The 17,420-nt window shown below is 42.3% G+C and overlaps 2 protein-coding genes across 2 annotated transcripts in view; both read right to left on the bottom strand.

The window, feature by feature from the left end:
* The window catches only part of LOC106088715 (protein decapentaplegic), a 332,467-nt gene that overhangs the window by 188,915 nt on the left and 126,132 nt on the right, over nt 1-17,420 (bottom strand). The gene's annotated exons all lie outside the window — the stretch shown is intronic.
* Nucleotides 11,484-15,272, bottom strand: LOC106088713 (lectin subunit alpha-like). Its single transcript, XM_013254366.2, has 3 exons — nt 15,161-15,272; nt 11,931-12,042; nt 11,484-11,871 (listed from the first exon to the last, which is right to left on the bottom strand). Exons 1-3 carry the CDS (start codon nt 15,161-15,163, stop codon nt 11,552-11,554), a joined length of 435 nt encoding a protein of 144 aa, XP_013109820.2. The 5' UTR covers nt 15,164-15,272; the 3' UTR covers nt 11,484-11,551.

Here is a 17,420-nt window from a genome sequence, read left to right as displayed (position 1 = left end):
GGAACACTTTCGGATATGCGTGGCGTTTTTGGGGTAAGGGGGAGAGTCCGCCTCCACCCGATATCTAAAAATTATTTAGCCTATGTTTCCTTCCAGACAAACGTAGACAATTTATGAAAATTTCCAGAAAATCGGTTCGCCCAAATATCAGTCATAACGGGTCTAATGCCGTTTTTGAGGGGTGGCGTGACCGCCTATACTTCGATCTGATTTTATATGTCAGATTCGAAATCTACTCCCGAATACCTTTCATTTGAGCCCCATATTGAAATTAATGTCCAATATGTCTGTTTGGAGGAGTTTTGGGTTGGGGCGGCCCGATGGGTACGTAGACTCAAATTTTAATACCATATTCGTATTCTACTCTCCAATACCTTTTATTTGATACCTATATTGTCCCGATCGGTCCACTTTTGATTTGAGGTTGTGTTTTTGGCATAAGGGGGAAGGTCTGTCCCCCTTCCGATACAGAAAAATCATATAGCCTATGTTTCCTTCCAAACCAACCTATACAATATGCGAAAATTTCGAGAAAATCGGTTATGCCGTCTTCCAGTCTATAAGGAACAAACAAACCGAGTCCCATATATCCGTGATTGGCTAATAAGCCCACTTTGGGCGTTTTTGTGGGGTGACCCCCTATACTTCGACATGGATTTGCAGGCCAGATTCGTTATCTACTCCCGCATACTTATCATTTGATACCCATATTGTCCTTATCGGTCCACTTTAGATTTTGGGTGGTGTTTTTGTGGTAACAGCGGAGGGTCCGCCCCCTTCGGTTATCAATAAATTATGAAGCCTATTCCTACTTCTTGAACACATTCGTAATCTACTCGCGAATACCTTTCATTTGAGTCCCATATTGTCATGATCGTTAAATATACCTATTTTAAGAGGTTTTGGGACTGGGGCGGCGCCCCAGGTACTTGGGCCCAACTTTTATTATGAAATTCGTACTCTATTCTTAAATACCTTTCATCCCATACCTTGAATCCCATATTGTCCCGATCGGTACACTTTTATTTTTGGGTAGTACTTTTCGGGTAAGGGGAGGGTCCGCCCCCTCCCGATATCAAAAAATTATACCACAGTAGTGGTTTAAAAATTTAGTTGAAGGGCATCATTTTATTCTACATACTAAAGTTCTGTCAAAGAAGTTATAGATTGATTTGGAGCGTATTTGGCACAGTTGGTGAAAGTCTCAACAGAACACCGAATGCAAAATTTCAGCCAATTCGGAGGAAAATTGCGGCTTGTAAGGGCTCAAGAAGTCAAACCAAGAGATCGGTTTATATGGGAGCTATATCAGGTTATTGACCGATTTGAACGGAACTAGGCAGAGATGTTGAAAGTCATAATAGAACACTACGTGCAAAATTTCACCCAATTCGGACAAAAATTTTGGATTCCAGGGGCTCACAAGTCAAATCTGGAGATCCGTTTATATGGGAGCTATATCTAAATCTGAACCGATACGGCCCCAACGACCTGCATCAATATTAAGCATCTGTGCAAAATTTCAAGCGAATAGCTTTACGCGTTTGACCGCTATATTTGATTTTGACAGACGGACAGAAGGACGTGGCTAGATCGACTCAGAATTTCGAGATGATCAAGAATATACTTTATGGGGTCTTAGATGAATATTTCGAGGTGTTACAAACGGAATAACTAGGTTAGTGTACCCTTATCTTATGGTGGTGGGTATAAAAATATCATGAAAAATTCTGCAATTAAATATTTAATTGAAAATGAAAATATTTTCAATTAAAAAATAATTTTATCAACCATTTTTATACCCACCCCGAAGGATGAGGGTGTATTCATTTTGCCATTCCGTTTGCAACACATCGAAATATCCATTTCCGACCCTATAAAGTATGTATATTTTTGATCGTCCGTCTGTCCGTGCATCTGTCCGTCCATCTGTCCTTCCATCGGTCCGTTCGTCCTTCCGTCTGTCCGTCCGCCCGTCTGTTCGTCTGTGCATTCGTCTGTCCGTCCGTCTGTCCGTCCGTCTGTCCGTCCGCCTGTCCGTCTGTCCGTCCGTCTGTCCGTCGGTCCGTCCGCCCGTCTGTTCGTCTGTGCATTCGTCTGTCCGTCCGTCTGTCCGTCCGCCTGTCCGTCTGTCCGTCCGTCTGTCCGTCCGTCTGTCCGTCGGTCTGTCCGTCCGTCTGTCCGTTCGTCTGTCCTTCCGTAAGTCTGTCCAACTGTTCGAAGATGACCAATATCGGACTATATCTTGATATAGCCCCCATATAGACCGATCCTCCGATCTAAGATATAAGGACCATAAAAGCCACATTTATTATACGATTTAATTTTATTTTGCTGAAATTTGGGATCTATAAGCTGCATTTGATGTCCGATTAAGATGTGTTAAGCAATTCGACATCATTCTTTAATTTGGTTCAGATCAGTCCAGATTTGGATAAAGCTGCCATAAAGACCGATCTCTCGATTTAAGTTTTTTGGCCCATAAAAGGCGCATTTCAAGACTGATATCGCCGAAATTTGGGACAATAAGTTGTATTAGGCTCTACGACATCTTTCTGCAATTTGGTCCAGATCGGTCCAGATTTGGATATAGCTGCCATATAGACCGATCTCTCGATTTAAGGTCTTGAGCCATTAAACGCGCATTTTTTGTCCAATTTCACCGAAATTTCAGACAGTGAGTTGTATTAGGCCCTTCAACATTCTTCTTTAATTTGGCTCAGATCGGTTCAGATTTGGATATAGCTGCTACATACATTTAAGTTTTTGGGCAAATAAAAGGCACATTTATTGTCCGATGTCGCTGAAATTTGGGACAGTGAGTTGTGTTAGGGCCTTCGGCGTCCTTTTTCACTTTGGCCCAAATCGGTCCAGATTTGAATATAGCTGCCATATAGACCGATCTCTCGATTTAAGTTTTTTGGCCCATAAAAGGCGCATTTCTAGTCTGATAGCACCGAATTTTGGAACAATGAGTTGTGTTACGCCCTTCGACATCTTTCTGCAATTTGGTCCAGATCGGTCCAGATTTGGATATAGCTGCCATATAGACCGATCTCTCGATTTAAGGTCTTGGGCCCATAAAATGCGCATTTTTTGTCCAATGTCACCGAAATTTCAGACAGTGAGTTGTATTAGGCCCTTCAACATCCTTCTTTAATTTGGCTCAGATCGGTTCAGATTTGGATATAGCTGCTACATACATATAAGTTTTTGGGCAAATAAAAGGCACATTTATTGTCCGATGTCGCTGAAATTTGGGACAGTGAGTTGTGTTAGGGCCTTCGACGTCCTTTTTCACTTTGGACCAAATCGGTCCAGATTTGAATATAGCTGCCATATAGACCGATCTCTCGATTTTAGAATTTGGGCCCATATACGGCGTATTTTTTGACCGATTTCGCCGAAATTTGATGCAGTGACTTATGGTAGGCTTTTCGACATCCGTGTCGTTTATAGTTCAGATCGGTCTATATTTGGATATAGCTACCAAATATTTTGTTCTACAAAATTGAACAATGACTTGTATTTACTTTTTAGAACACTTAATGTCCGTGCCGAATTTGGTCCAAATCGAATCATATGGGTCATATCGATTCAGATTTGGATATAGCGCCCATATAAACCGATCTTCCGATTAAACTTCTTGAGCCCCTGGAAGCCTGATATAGCTCCCATATAAACCGATCTCCAGATTTGACTTCTTGAGCCCTTACAAGCCGCAATTTTTGTCTGATTTAGTTGAAATTGAGGATATGGCGTTTTGTTACGTCTATCAATACATGTGCCAAATATTGTCTCAATCGGGCCATAACCTTATATAGCTCCCATATAAACCGATCCCCCGATTTTTCTTCTTGAGCCTTTGGAAGCAGCAATTTTTTTCCGATTTGGCTGAAATTTTGCACATGATGTTATATGTTGACTTTCAACAACTGTGCCAAGTACGGTACAAGTCGGTCAAGAACCTGATATAACTCCCATATAAACTGATCTACCAAATTGACTTCTTGAGGCCCTGTAAACCTCAATTTTCATCCGATTTGGCTGAAATTTAGCATGTAGTGTTCTGATATAACTTTCAACAACTGTGCCAAGTATGGTCCAAATCGGTCTACAAGCTAATATAGCTCCTATATAAACCTATATCCTGGTTTGCCTTCTTGAGCCCCTGAAAGCCGCAATTTTTGTCAGATTTGGCTGAAATTGAGCAAGTAGTGTTTTGTTATGACTTTCTACAACTATGCTAAGTAAGGTCTAAATCGGTCTATAACCTGACATAGGTCCCATATAATCCAATCTCTTTAAGTTCTTGAGCCCCCCGAAGCTGCAATTTTTGTCCGAATTGGCTGAAATTGAGGATGTGGTGTATTGTTATGGCTTTTAATAACTGTGCTAAGTATGGTCCAACTCGGTTTATAACCTGATATAGCTGCCATACAAAACCGATCTCCCGATTTGCCTTCTTGAGCCCCTGGAACCCGCAATTTTTGTCTGATTTGCCCATAATGTTCTATTGGGTTGCCCAAAAAGTAATTGCGGATTTTTTTAAAAAGAAAGTAAATGCATTTTTAATAAAACTTAGAATGAACTTTAATCAAATATAATTTTTTTAAACTTTTTTTTTCTAAAGCAAGCTAAAAGTAACAGCTGATAACTGACAGAAGAAAGAATGCAATTACAGAGTCACAAGCTGTGAAAAAATTTGTCAACGCCGACTATATGAAAAATCCGCAATTACTTTTTGGGCAACCCTATTATGATTTCCAATAACTGTCCTAAGTGCGGTCCAAATCAGTCTATAACCTGATATTGCTCCCATGCTCGATCATCCTTGTTCGGTTGCTAACATCTTTAATTTTTGTTGCTTTGACAGAAGTTTGGTAAGTAGAATAAATCAATGCCCTTCAACTAAATTTATTTTGCTTACATTTTTAGCAAAATTCATGTTGCTGGGTTCCCAAAATTCTGCCCGGCCGAACTTAGCACGCTTTTGACTTGTTTTATTTATTGTATTTTCGAGGCTCCTCGTCGCTTCCCTATCTCAAAAATCCCAACCTCATTATGGCACAATTATTTATGTATACCCTCCTCTGTGCTGAAGGGGTATACTAGTTTCATCATTCCGTTTGTGACACCTCGAAATATTGATCTCACAGCTCGACATTCTGAGTCGCTGTGGCCATGTCCGTCCGCCTGTTCATCTTTTCGTCTTTCTTTCGTCTTTTGTAAGCACACTAAGTTTCGTATGACTAAAGCTAAACTTTTGAAATTTTGCACTTATATATCCTATTATGCTCATTTTGATATAACTTCCATTCCGAGGTAGGATCTTGACTTATTTAGCCTCTAGAGGGCGCAATTCGATTTGGGATGAAATTTTATATTAGATGTTTTGCTATGACCTCAAACAGCTATGCCATGTATGGTATAACCTGATATAGCTGTCATTTAAACCGATCTCCCGATTTTACTTCTTGTGCCTCTAGAGGGCCACCGTAGCGCAGAGGTTAGCATGTCCGCCTATGACGCTGAACGCCTGAGTTTGAATCCTGGCGAGACCATCAGAAAAAAATTTCAGCGGTGGTTGTCCCCCTTCTAATGATGGTACTATGCCACGAAAAACTTCTCTCCAAAGAGGTGTCGCCCTAGGGCACACCGTTCGGGCTCGAATATAAAAAGGAGGCCCTTATCATTGAGCTTAAGCTTGAATTGGACTGCACTCATTGATATGTGAGAAGTTGGCCCCTGTTCCTTAGTGGCATGTTCATGGGCAAAATTTGCATTTATTTTTGACTCTAGAGGGCGCACATATAATCCCATTTGCCTGTTTACAACGACTCCTATAACGCTTAAAATACGTGACAAGTATGGTCTAAAGCGATTCATAACCTGATTGCCTCCCTTATAAACCGATCTCATGATTTTACTTCATAAGACCCTATTATCCTCCATTATAAGGCTGAAATTTTGCTTCTACAACGGTCTCTAACATTCAAAACTTAGAAAGGGCGGAATCGGTCCATAACCTGACATAGCTCCAAAAGAATAACAGTTCATATCCATTATCCTTTGCCCTTTACCGGGCAAATACTTGATAAAAGGGGATTCATGGTGAAGGGTATATTGGATTCGGCCCGCCCAAACTCACCATTTTTTTTTTCTTGGTTCTCCTTTGTTATGCACTATGCTCAGTCAAGTCATAAAACGATAACACAACGTGGTGTGGTGTTTATTTCGCACGCTCATTTAACCTAATAATTTATTGTTAGTTAGCACTTTGTGCAATTTGTTGCCAATGTGGATTCTATTTTATGCTTAGTAACCATTAACATCGATCGCTCGAACGAGCCAACGATAGATGGCCAATTTGTTAGATATGTTTCCTTCCCATGTTGCTTTAAGGAATTTCCTCTCACGCCAGCGATGACGTTGATCTTGAGCACAAATTTTCCCAAAATGTTTGGGCACGCCAAACTTGTTGAGGTATGTTTATTGTCGGAATTAAACAAAAAAAAAAATAAACATTTTATTTTTTGGCAAAGGGCATAAAATGGGTATTTTGGAGCAAGTAGTAGCATTTAAATCAATGGGAAATGATATGTTGGGGGATTTTTTGAAATATTTTTTTTTTTCAGTTGAGATTATTTTTACAAAAAATTTTCATCGAAATATAAATTTGATAAAATTTCACATAAAAGTGAATTATTAACAACATTTTCCACAGAAATGAAATTTTCACAGTATTTCCTAAGACTGCAAATGCAAATTTGCCCATGAGCATCACTAAGGAACAGGGGCAAAGTTCTCACATTTCAATGAGAGCTGTACGATTAAAGTTTAAGCTCAATGAGCCCTTTTTACAGCCGAGTCCGAACGGCCTATCGCAGTGTAGGAGAAGTATCTGACATGGCTTCTATGCATGGCATAGTAACTCACAAATGTCGCCAACATTAGGAGAGAATAACCACCACCGCTGAGGTTCTTGCCAGAATTCGAACCCAGGCGTTCAGCCTCATAGGCGAATATGCCAACCTCTGCGCTATGGTGGTCTTCTCAAGGCTATAGCAAATTTTGTCCATGAACATTCCACTAAGGAACAGGGGCAAACTTCTCACATATCAATGAGTGCAGTCCGATTCAAGTTTAAGCTCAATGATAAGGGGTCTCCTTTTTGATAGCCAAGTCCGAACGGCGTGCCGCAGTGCGACCTCACAAATGTTGCCAGCATTAGAAAATATTTTTGTGATGGTCCTGCCAGGATTCTATGACCCTGGCGTCATAGGCGGATACGCTAACCTCTGCTCTACGGAAGTTTATCGGACTCAGCGCTAACCTCGCTATTCTAAACCTTATGTAACGACGATGCGAGAAGGGGGTTCCATAGAAACCCATCATTTCGATTAGATTTCAAATTTCATTCCTCAAGGCTATAGGAATGAAATTTAAAATGTAATCGAAATGATGGGTTTCTATGGAACCCCCTTCTCGCATCGTCGTTACATTAGGTTTAGAATAGCGTGGTTAGCGCTGAGTCCGATAAACTTCCTAAATAAGGTGAAAACCCACTGGGACAAAACTCGCAAGGCATCACAAGAAAAATTTGAACAAGAATCTTTGGATTGACCAAATATAGAAGCCATCAAGGCAATGGCTATTGGATTACAACTGCAATATTGACAACAACAAATTTTGCCCATGAACATTCCACTAAGGAACAGGGGCAAACTTCTCACGTATCAATGAGTGCAGTCCGATTCAAGTTTAAGCTCAATGATAAGTTTGGAGAAAAGTTGCCAGCATTAGGAGGGGAAAATCACGGTTGAAAATGTTTTCTGCTTGCCTCGCCAGGATTCGAACCCAGGCGATCAGCGTCATAGGCGGACATGCTTACCTCTGCGCTACGGTGGCCGAAAATAGTTATTCGCTTCGCGAAAGGAAATCAGCTCAAGAAAAACCCTGGATGACTAGGGAAGAAGGTCTGCAGAGGTCATAACTGGTTAGCGTTAGGTTAGGTTAAAAAGAGGATGCAGGTATTAATCCGCCCCATGCCACTATGGATATACCCCTAAGCCAGCGATCGGCTTGCTGCGCGCTCTAAAAACCAAAAAGTAACCTCGAAAATGACAAAGTTAGGAATTTCGTGCTACTTACAAAATTCTTAATAGTTTTCAATACCACTCCCCTAAGTTGGTTCATGTCTGGTATTGTGTTCCCACTTAAGTGCCGGAATCTGTTAGACGCCAAAGCCGGGCAATGACAAAGGAAATGCTCCAATGTCTGACTCATCGTCTTCGCCGCATGCCCTACACATGTTATTACTTGCCGCACCGATTTTATATAAGTGAGCTCGTAGTCCTATGTATCCCGTTATGATACCAATAGCTATACTGACCTCCTTTTTGTTTCCTTTCAGTAATAGCCTCGTCTTCTGACGATTTGGATCCCTCCATAGGATTTTTGCTGTTCCACAATGTTGCATGCACATTCGTCGCCTCGGACTGAGTCGACCCGAAAGGCTTCGGATTAAGCAAGTTTCTCGACGGCAGTTCTCTGGCCTTCGCCACCAAATCGTCTGCCCTTTCATTACCCCTTACTCCGTTATGGCCCGGCACCCAAACGATGCGGATTTTGCCATCCTTAGAGAAGGCGTTTATCTCCTTCTTACACTGCAAGACTGTTCGTGACCTCACCGACCTGGTTGTTATTGCCCTAATGGCAATTTTACTGTCGCTAAAGATGTTCACACTTGACGTCGTCGCGTTAGCACCACACCATTTCACGCATTCCGTGATCGCGCGGATCTTCGCCTGCAGCAACGTATTACGATCAGACAATCTAAAATAGATCTCTGTCGCTGGGTTTTCAATGTAGACCCTCAGGCCCAATCTATCCTCTAGGTTTTTTTTTCCATCCGTGTAACATGATCTTCCTGATGGCAATACTAGGGTTCCGTCAATCCAGGACTGTGTCACTGGCAGCAGGTTCCTCTCAGGTATTCGATCGGAAACCTCTTCCCTTCCTTCTAGATTTCCTATCGTCGCCGCAATTATACCGCGATGGTATGAGCTGCTCCCATCCTCAATTCATTCTCCCATCGCCTTAAGTCTCATAGCCGCAGTGGCTGCCTCACATTTAATCTGTATGTCAATGGGTCGGAAATCCGGAATAGTCTCCAGTGCCCTAGTGGGCGTGGTCCTCATCGCTCCGCCTATGCCAAGACAACATGTTCTCTGAACCTGTGGTATGGTCCTTATGTTGTACTTTTTCTCCATAGCAGCCTACGAAAGTACTGAAGCGTATGTAAGTATTGGTCTAATCACGTTCCTGTGGAGCCAGTGGACTATCCTCGTGTTCAGGCCCCATTTCGAGCCTACGGCCCATCTACATAGTGCCCAACATCTATGAGCCTTCTCAGTACGCTCCTGAATGTGGCACTTTCAATTCAGTTTCCCGTCCAAGATCACTCCAAAGTCTTTGACCTTGTCAGATATCGAAATCGTCTTTTTGAGGAAACGTGGTGCGTTAAATTGGCCCACCTTCGTCTTCCTCGTGAACAGGCATATTTCAGTCTTCTCCGGGTTAACATTGAGACCTCTGGGTCTAGTCCAGTCATATGCCATATGCAAGACCCATTCGGCCTTTCTGCATAGCTCGGTCGGATCTTTATCCCTTAGAAGTATTTATTATGACATCGTCTGCTTAGCAGACGGGTTCAAATCCCTCCTCAGTCAGTCAGTCAGCATCCGTAATAGGTCATTTATAGTGGTCACCCATAGGAGTGGCTCCTCAATGATTACTTCACCATAAATTCCGTAATTTAATCCCTGCAGAACGTCTTTTTGAACACAAAAACCGCCCTCGACTGTCGCAGATCTCTCAACGAGATGACTGAACAGTTCAAAATTCACCTTTTCTGGGTGCCGAATCACAGAGATATCCCAGAGAATTGCAAAACGGACGATCTTGCGGACTAGGAACTACCTTACACAATCCAGGGAAACTGGATTCTGAGGGAATGCCTCTAGCAACATTTTAGCTTAGTTTTAAGGACCAGGCCCAAAGGACAACGAATGATTGATGGTAACAAAGAGGGGGCTGTGAGAAGACTCCAAAACTATGTGGCCTAATCTAGACTCGAAGAGGTTTACTGCTTTGTTGTCACTCGCAAGAACACACGTCTCAGCCATTGTGTTCGTCTTGACAGGTCACTGTCTAAGAACTGGGAACTACCCTGGACATTCCAGGAATACTGGCATATGTGGTTATGTCCTGAAGGACAATGAATGATAGATAGATGGTCACAAAGAGGGGGCTGTGAGCATTCCAAAACTATGTGGCCTAATCTAGAAAAGGTCTACCGCTTTGGTGTCATTGACTAGAACAGACGTTCCAGTCATTGTGGCCGTCATGACAGATCACTGTCTCATCAAATCGGTTCATACCTTGATATAGCTGTCTTATAAACTGATCTTGGATCTTGAGAGGGCGCAATCTGATCATCTGATTTGGCTGAATATTTGCATGAGGTATTCTGTTATGACTGGAGGCCACCGTAGCGCAGAGGTTGGCATGTCCGCATATGACGCTGAACGCCTGGGTTCGAATCCTGTAGAATACAGAAAAAACTAAAGAAAAAATCAGCGGTGGTTTTCTCCTCCAAATGCTGGCAACATTTGTGAGGTACTATGCCATGCAAAACTTCTCTCCAAAGAGGTGTCGCACTGTGGCACGCCCTTCGGACTCGGCTATAAAAAAGAGGCCCCTTATCATTGGGCATAAACTTGAATCGGACTGCACTCATTGATATGTGAGAAGTTTGCCCCTATTCCTTAGTGCATTTGTATTCTGTTATGACTTCCCACAACTGCGATTAATATGGTTTTAATCAATCTACAACCTGATACAGCTCCCATATAAACCGATCTCCCAATTATGCAATTCTTCTCCGAATGGACTGAAATATTACCCAATGACTTCTACTATAGTCTTCAACATTCAATTCACTGATGGTCCGAATAGAACTATAGCTTGATATATTGGGTTGCCCAAAAAGTAATTGCGGATTTTTCATATAGTCGGCGTTGACAAATTTTTTCACAGCTTGTGACTCTGTAATTGCATTCTTTCTTCTGTCAGTTATCAGCTGTTACTTTTAGCTTGCTTTAGAAAAAAAGTGTAAAAAAAGTACATTTGATTAGAGTTCATTCTGAGTTTTATTAAAAATGCATTTACTTTCTTTTAAAAAATCCGCAATTACTTTTTGGGCAACCCAATATCTCCAATGGCATAACAATTCTAGTCCATTATTCTGTTTGCCTAAAAGAGATACCGCTCAAAGAACTCGACAAATGCGATTCATGGTATAGGGTATACAAGATTCGGCCCGACCGAACTTAGCACGTCCTTACTTGTTTTTGTATTACCATACACTTAAAGGTAAGAGGCTTAGGGCACTAAATCGAGAGATAAGGGAAAAATGATTCTATTTGGTTGATTTACATCAGATTAAAACTTCATTTTATTTATTTTTCTTTTTTTGTACTTGACCTCATGACTTTTGATTTCCAAGCACATTCCAAAAGTTCACATTATATTTGGACGATGGTGTCCCGTTTTCATATACCAAGCTTCTTTCATTTGAACATTGCAAATTTTCACATATGTATCCGTAATTATTAGAGCAGACAGAATCGATCCATTGATCTTCTTTTGAACGCGCAATGCGCACACAATGATCGGAGCCATAACTCGGTTGAGATGAGCTCCAATTTGTAAATTGCATAGCTCTACCAGTACTTTGCCATACAAAATGTTTAGCACGTGCCAAATCGTGGGCCCCTATCCAATACGAGTATGTGAGATTATTGGCTAATAAAAGGCAAGGAGGTATTAAGCAAATCGCAAATTGTATTCAGCAAATTACTTACGCAATACTTCTTTGAGCAGCATGGTGATCTGACGATATTTATGGGCTGAGTCCATAGCCAAAAGGGTCATATTATTGTGCAGGCATTGCTCCCAGGCCTCATACCAATTAAACTGTACATTAAAATTTAAAATTTAGTTGTCCCATCGAGAAATAGACTTTTTTGGCTTTTTATAGACTCCAGCATAGAAAGAGGGGACCTGGTCGTTCCGTTTGTTACACATCCAAATATTGGTCTAAGACCCAATAAAGTATTTATATATTCTAGATCGCCATGACATTGTAAGTTGATCTACCCATGGTCGTCCGTTTGACCGTCCGTCCGTCCGCCTGTCTGTGGTAAGCACTCTACCTTTCGAAGGACTTAAGCTAAGAGTTTGAAATTTTGTACAAATACTTCCCATTAGTGTAGGTCGGTTGGGATTGTAAATGGGCCTATTTTGATATAGCTGTCATATGAACCGATCTTGGATCTTGAATTCTTGGGCCTCTGCAAATGCAATGTAAATTTTGCCCATGAACATTCCACTAAGGAACAGTGCCAAACTTCTCGCATATCAATGAGTGCAGTCCGTTTTCAGTTTAAGCTCAATGATAAGGGGCCTCCTTTTTATAACCGAACCGAACGGCTTGCCGCAGTGCGACACCCCTTTGCAGAGAAGTTTTACATGGCATGCAAATGCAAATTTTGCCCATGAACTAAGGAACAGGGGCAAACTTCTCACATATCAATTAGTGCAGTCCGATTCAAGTTTTTTAAGCTCAATAATAAGGGGCCTCCTTTTTATAGCCGAGTCCGAACGGCGTGCCACAGTGCAACACCTCTTTGGAGAGAAGTTTTACATGGCATAGTACCTCACAAATGTTGCCAGCATTAGGAGGGGAAAACCACCGCTGAAAATTTGTTCAGATGGTCTCGCCAGGATTCGAACCCAGGCGTTCAGCGTCATAGGTGGACATGCTAACCTCTGCGCTACGGTGGCCTCCGACTGCAGTCCGATTCAAGTTTTTTTTAGCTCAATGATAAGGGGCCTCCTTTTTATAGCCGAGTCCGAACGGCGTGCCACAGTGCGACACCTCTTTGGAGAGAAGTTTTACATGGCATAGTACCTCACAAATGTTGCCAGCATTAGGAGGGGAAAACCACCGCTGAAAATTTTTTCAGATGGTCTCGCCAGGATTCGAACCCAGTCATTCTGCGTCATAGGCGCTCAGCGTTCAGCCTCTAGATGGTGCAATTCATCTGTGATTAGGCAAAAATTTAATAAGAGATGTTTTATTATGATTTCCAACGACTATACCAAATATGGTCCGAATCGCTTCATAACCTGATATAGTTCCCATATGAACTAATCTCACGATTGTACTTCTTGAGCCTATAAAGGGCGTAAGTCTAATCCGATTTGTGCAACGACTTCTCCTATGACCTTCAACATGCTGCCCAAATAAAGTCAGAATCGGTCCATAATCTGATATAGCTCCCTTATAAACCGATCTCCCGATTATACTTCTTGAGCCCCTATAGGGGGCAATTCTTATCCGATTTGGCTGACATTACCGCATATAGCTCCCATATAAACCAATCTCACAATTGTACTTCTTGAGCATATAGAGGGCGAAATGCTTATCCGATTTGTACAACGACTTCGCCTATGACATGCTGTCCAAATATATTCGGAATCGGTCAATAACCTGATATGGCTCCCTTATAAACCAATCTCACGATTATACTTCTTGAGCCCCTATAGGGGGCAATTCTTATTCGATTAGGCTGACATTACCGCATATAGCTCCCATATAAACCAATCTCACAATTGTACTTCTTGAGCATATAGAGGGCGTAATGCTTATCCGATTTGTACAACGACTTCTCCTATGACCTTCAACACTCTGTCCAAATAAAGTCGGAATCGGTCAATAACCTGATATAGCTCCCCTATAAACCGATCTCCCGATTATACTTCTTGCCCCCTATAGGGGGCAATTCTTATCCGATTTGTATGACATTACCTGATATAGCTCGCATTCAAACCTATCTCACAATTGTGCTTCTTGAGCATATAGAGGGCGTAATGCTTATCCGATTTGTACAACGACTTCGCCTATGACATGCTGTCCAAATATATTCGGAATCGGTCAATAACCTGATATGGCTCCCTTATAAACCAATCTCACGATTATACTTCTTGAGCCCCTATGGGGGGCAATTCTTATCCGATTTGGCTGACATTACCTGATATAGCTCGCATATAAACCAATCTCACAATTGTGCTTCTTGAGCCTATAGAGGGCGTAATGCTAATCCGATTTGTACAAAGACGTCTCCTATGACCTTCAACAAGCTGGCCAAATAAAGTCAGAATCGGTCCATAATCTGATATAGCTCCCTTATAAACCGATCTCCCGATTATACTTCTTGAGCCCCTATAGGGGGCAATTCTTATCCGATTTGGTTGACATTACCTGATATAGCTCGCATATAAACCAATCTCACAATTGTACTTCTTGAGCATATAGAGGGCGTAATGCTTATCCGATTTGTACAACGACTTCGCCTATGACATGCTGTACAAATATAGTCGGAATCGGTCAAAATTCAAATTTTCGCCCATGAACATTCCGTTAAGGAACAGGGGCAAACTTCTCACATATCAATGAGTGCAGTCCGATTAAAGTTTAAGCTCAATAATAAGGGACCTCCTTTTTAAAGCCGAGTCCGAACGACGTGCCGCACCTCTTTGGAGAGATGTATTTCATGACATAGTACCTCACAAATGTTGCTAGAATTAGGAGGGGAAAACCACCGCTGATAATTTTTTTTCTGATGGTTTTGCCAGGATTCGAACCCAGGCGTTCAGCGTCATAGACGGACTTGCTAACCTCTGCACTACGGTGGCCTCCAGTCGGAATCGGTCAATAACCTGATATAGCTCCCCTATAAACCAATCTCACGATTATACTTCTTGAGCCCCTATAGGGGGCAATTCTTATCTCAGTTGGCTGACATTTTGCACAACGACTTCTACTATGGCCTCCAACATCCCAACCAAGCATGGTTCGAATTCGTTCATAACCTGATATGGCTCTAATAACATTGCAATTTTTCTCCATTATCCTTTGTTTGCCCGTAAAGGGATAATGGCCAAAGAACTTGACAAAAGCGATCAATGATGGAGGGCATATAAGATTCGGCCCGGCCGAACTTCGCACGCTTTTACTTGTTTCAAATACCATTTGCTCCTGTTCTATTAAATAGGGACAACCGTCGTCACTTTTTTGCCGTTTTTGTATGGGAAAACTGAAGGTCAACGATAAAACTGCACATAAACCGATTAAGACTCTCATTGTGAACTGACTGGAATGCCTTCGAAGTCAATGCTTTTTATATGTCACTATGGTAGAGCAAGATTTGTTGTACCCAACAAAGCTTTTGAGTAAATGAGATATATCTAAATGCTTTAAATATGGCCCAAATCTATCCATAACCGGATATAGCTGCCGTTGTGTTTCTTGAGCCTCAAGAGGAGGACTCTATGGTGGAGGGTATATAAGGTTCGGCCCGGCCGAACTTAACGCCGATTAATGCGAAGAAATCAAATCGGATTAATGATTGGCCGAACTTAACGCTGATTAACGCGAAGAAATCAAATCGGATAATAATTGACTCTATGGGTGCTCAGTGGATCATATGGGGGTAGATTTTTATGGGGGAGATGTTAATATGGTATGCATGGTACTCCAAGTGCCAAATTTGGTCTAAATTGCCAAATTTCGTCGATTGAGGCGTATAAAGGCACAAGAAATCAAATCCAGGGATCGGTTCACAAGGGGGTTATATCTGCTTTTGGAACTATTTGAAAATTTTGACCGACGGTTGAAAAGACATGGCTAGAGTATACACACTATGTTGTAGGTGTAGCAGTGAGGCGGCAGTCCGTGTCGATGAAGGACTTCATCGGGTCAATCCGGTACGTACAACCGGCTCCCATGGCATTGAGTATATACACTATATATATACTACATAAAGTTTCAGCTCAACATTTCTTCGTGTGGTAAACAAATATTTCGCTGGGCTTAACCTATCAAATCACAAAATTCAATTCACTATATTTTTGTACTCTCTACCATAGGATGGGGGTATACTAATTACTTCATTCTGTTTGTAACTCTTCGAAATATTCGTCTTAGACCCCATAAATAAGGTATATATATTCTTGATCGTCATGACATTTTAAGTCTATCTAGCCATGTCCGTCCGTCTGTCCGTCCGTCTGTCCATCCGTCTGTTCGTTTGTTCGTCTGTCCGACCGTCTGTCCGTCCGTCCGTCTGTCCGTCCGTCTGTCCGTCCGTCTGTCCGTCCGTCTGTCTGTCCGTCTGTCCGTCCGTCTGTCCGTCCGTCTGTCCGTCCGCCTGTCCGTCCGTCTGTCCGTTCGTCTGTCCGTCCCTCTGGCCGCCCGTCCTTCCGTCCAATTGTCCGCCTGTCCGTCCGTCTGTCTGTCCGTCCGTCCGTCCGTCTGTCCGCCCGTCTGTCTGTTCGTCCATCTATCCGTCCGTCCGTCTGTCCATCCGTCTGTCCGTCCCTCTGGCCACCCATCCGTCTGTTCGTCCGTCCGTCCGTCTGTCCGTCCGTCTGTCCGTCCGTCCGTCTGTCCGTCCGTCTGTCCGTCCGTATGTCCGTCCGTCCGTCTGTTCGTCCGTCCGTCTGTCTGTCGAAAGCATGCTATCTTTCGAAGGAGTAAAGCTAGCCGCTTGAAATTTGGCACAAATACTTTTTATTCGTGTAGGTCGGTTGGGATTGTAAATGGGCCTTAACGGTCCATATTTTGATATAGCTGCCGTATAAACCGATCTTGGGTCTTGACTTCTTGAGCCACTAGAGGGCACAATTCTTATCCGATTTCGCTGAAATTTTGTATGAGGTCTTTAATTATGACTTTCAACAACTGTGCTGAGTATGGTTGGACTCGGTTCATAATCTGATATAGCTGTCATATAAACCGATCTTGGGTCTAGACTTCTTGAGCCTCTAGAGGGCGCAATTCTCATCCGATTTGACTAAAATTTTGCACGTGGCGTTTTGGTATCACTTCCAACAACAGTGCCGAGTATGGCTGAAATCGGTCCATAATCTGATTTAGCTGCCATATAAACCGATCTGGGGTCTTGACTTCTTGAGCGTCTAGAGCGTCTAGAGGGCGCAACTTCTATCCGATTTGTCTGAAATTTTGCACGGCGTGTTTTAATATGACTTCTAACAACTGTGCTGAGTATGGTCTAAATCGGTCCACAACCTGACACAGCTGCCATATAAACCGATCTTGAATCTTGACTTTTTGAGCCACTAGAGGGCGGAATTCTTATCCGATTTGGATGAAATTTCAGATGACGTGTTTTGTTGTGACTTTTAATAACTGTGCCAAATATGGTTCAAATCGATCCATAACCTGATATAGCTGCCATATAAACCAATTTGGGATATTGATTTCGTGA

Source organism: Stomoxys calcitrans, chromosome 3 (assembly GCF_963082655.1).
Source record: "Stomoxys calcitrans chromosome 3, idStoCalc2.1, whole genome shotgun sequence".
NCBI lineage: Eukaryota > Metazoa > Arthropoda > Insecta > Diptera > Muscidae > Stomoxys > Stomoxys calcitrans.
The sequence above is the reverse complement of the archived record's forward strand: the minus strand, read 5'-3'. Positions and strand labels throughout refer to the sequence as shown.

Bases quoted from the DNA above. Each gene is read 5' to 3' on its own strand.
- LOC106088713 (XM_013254366.2), bottom strand. The intron at 11,872-11,930 runs GTAAGTAATTTG...GCCTTTTATTAG, and splicing joins GCTGCTCAAAGAAGTATTGC to CCAATAATCTCACATACTCG.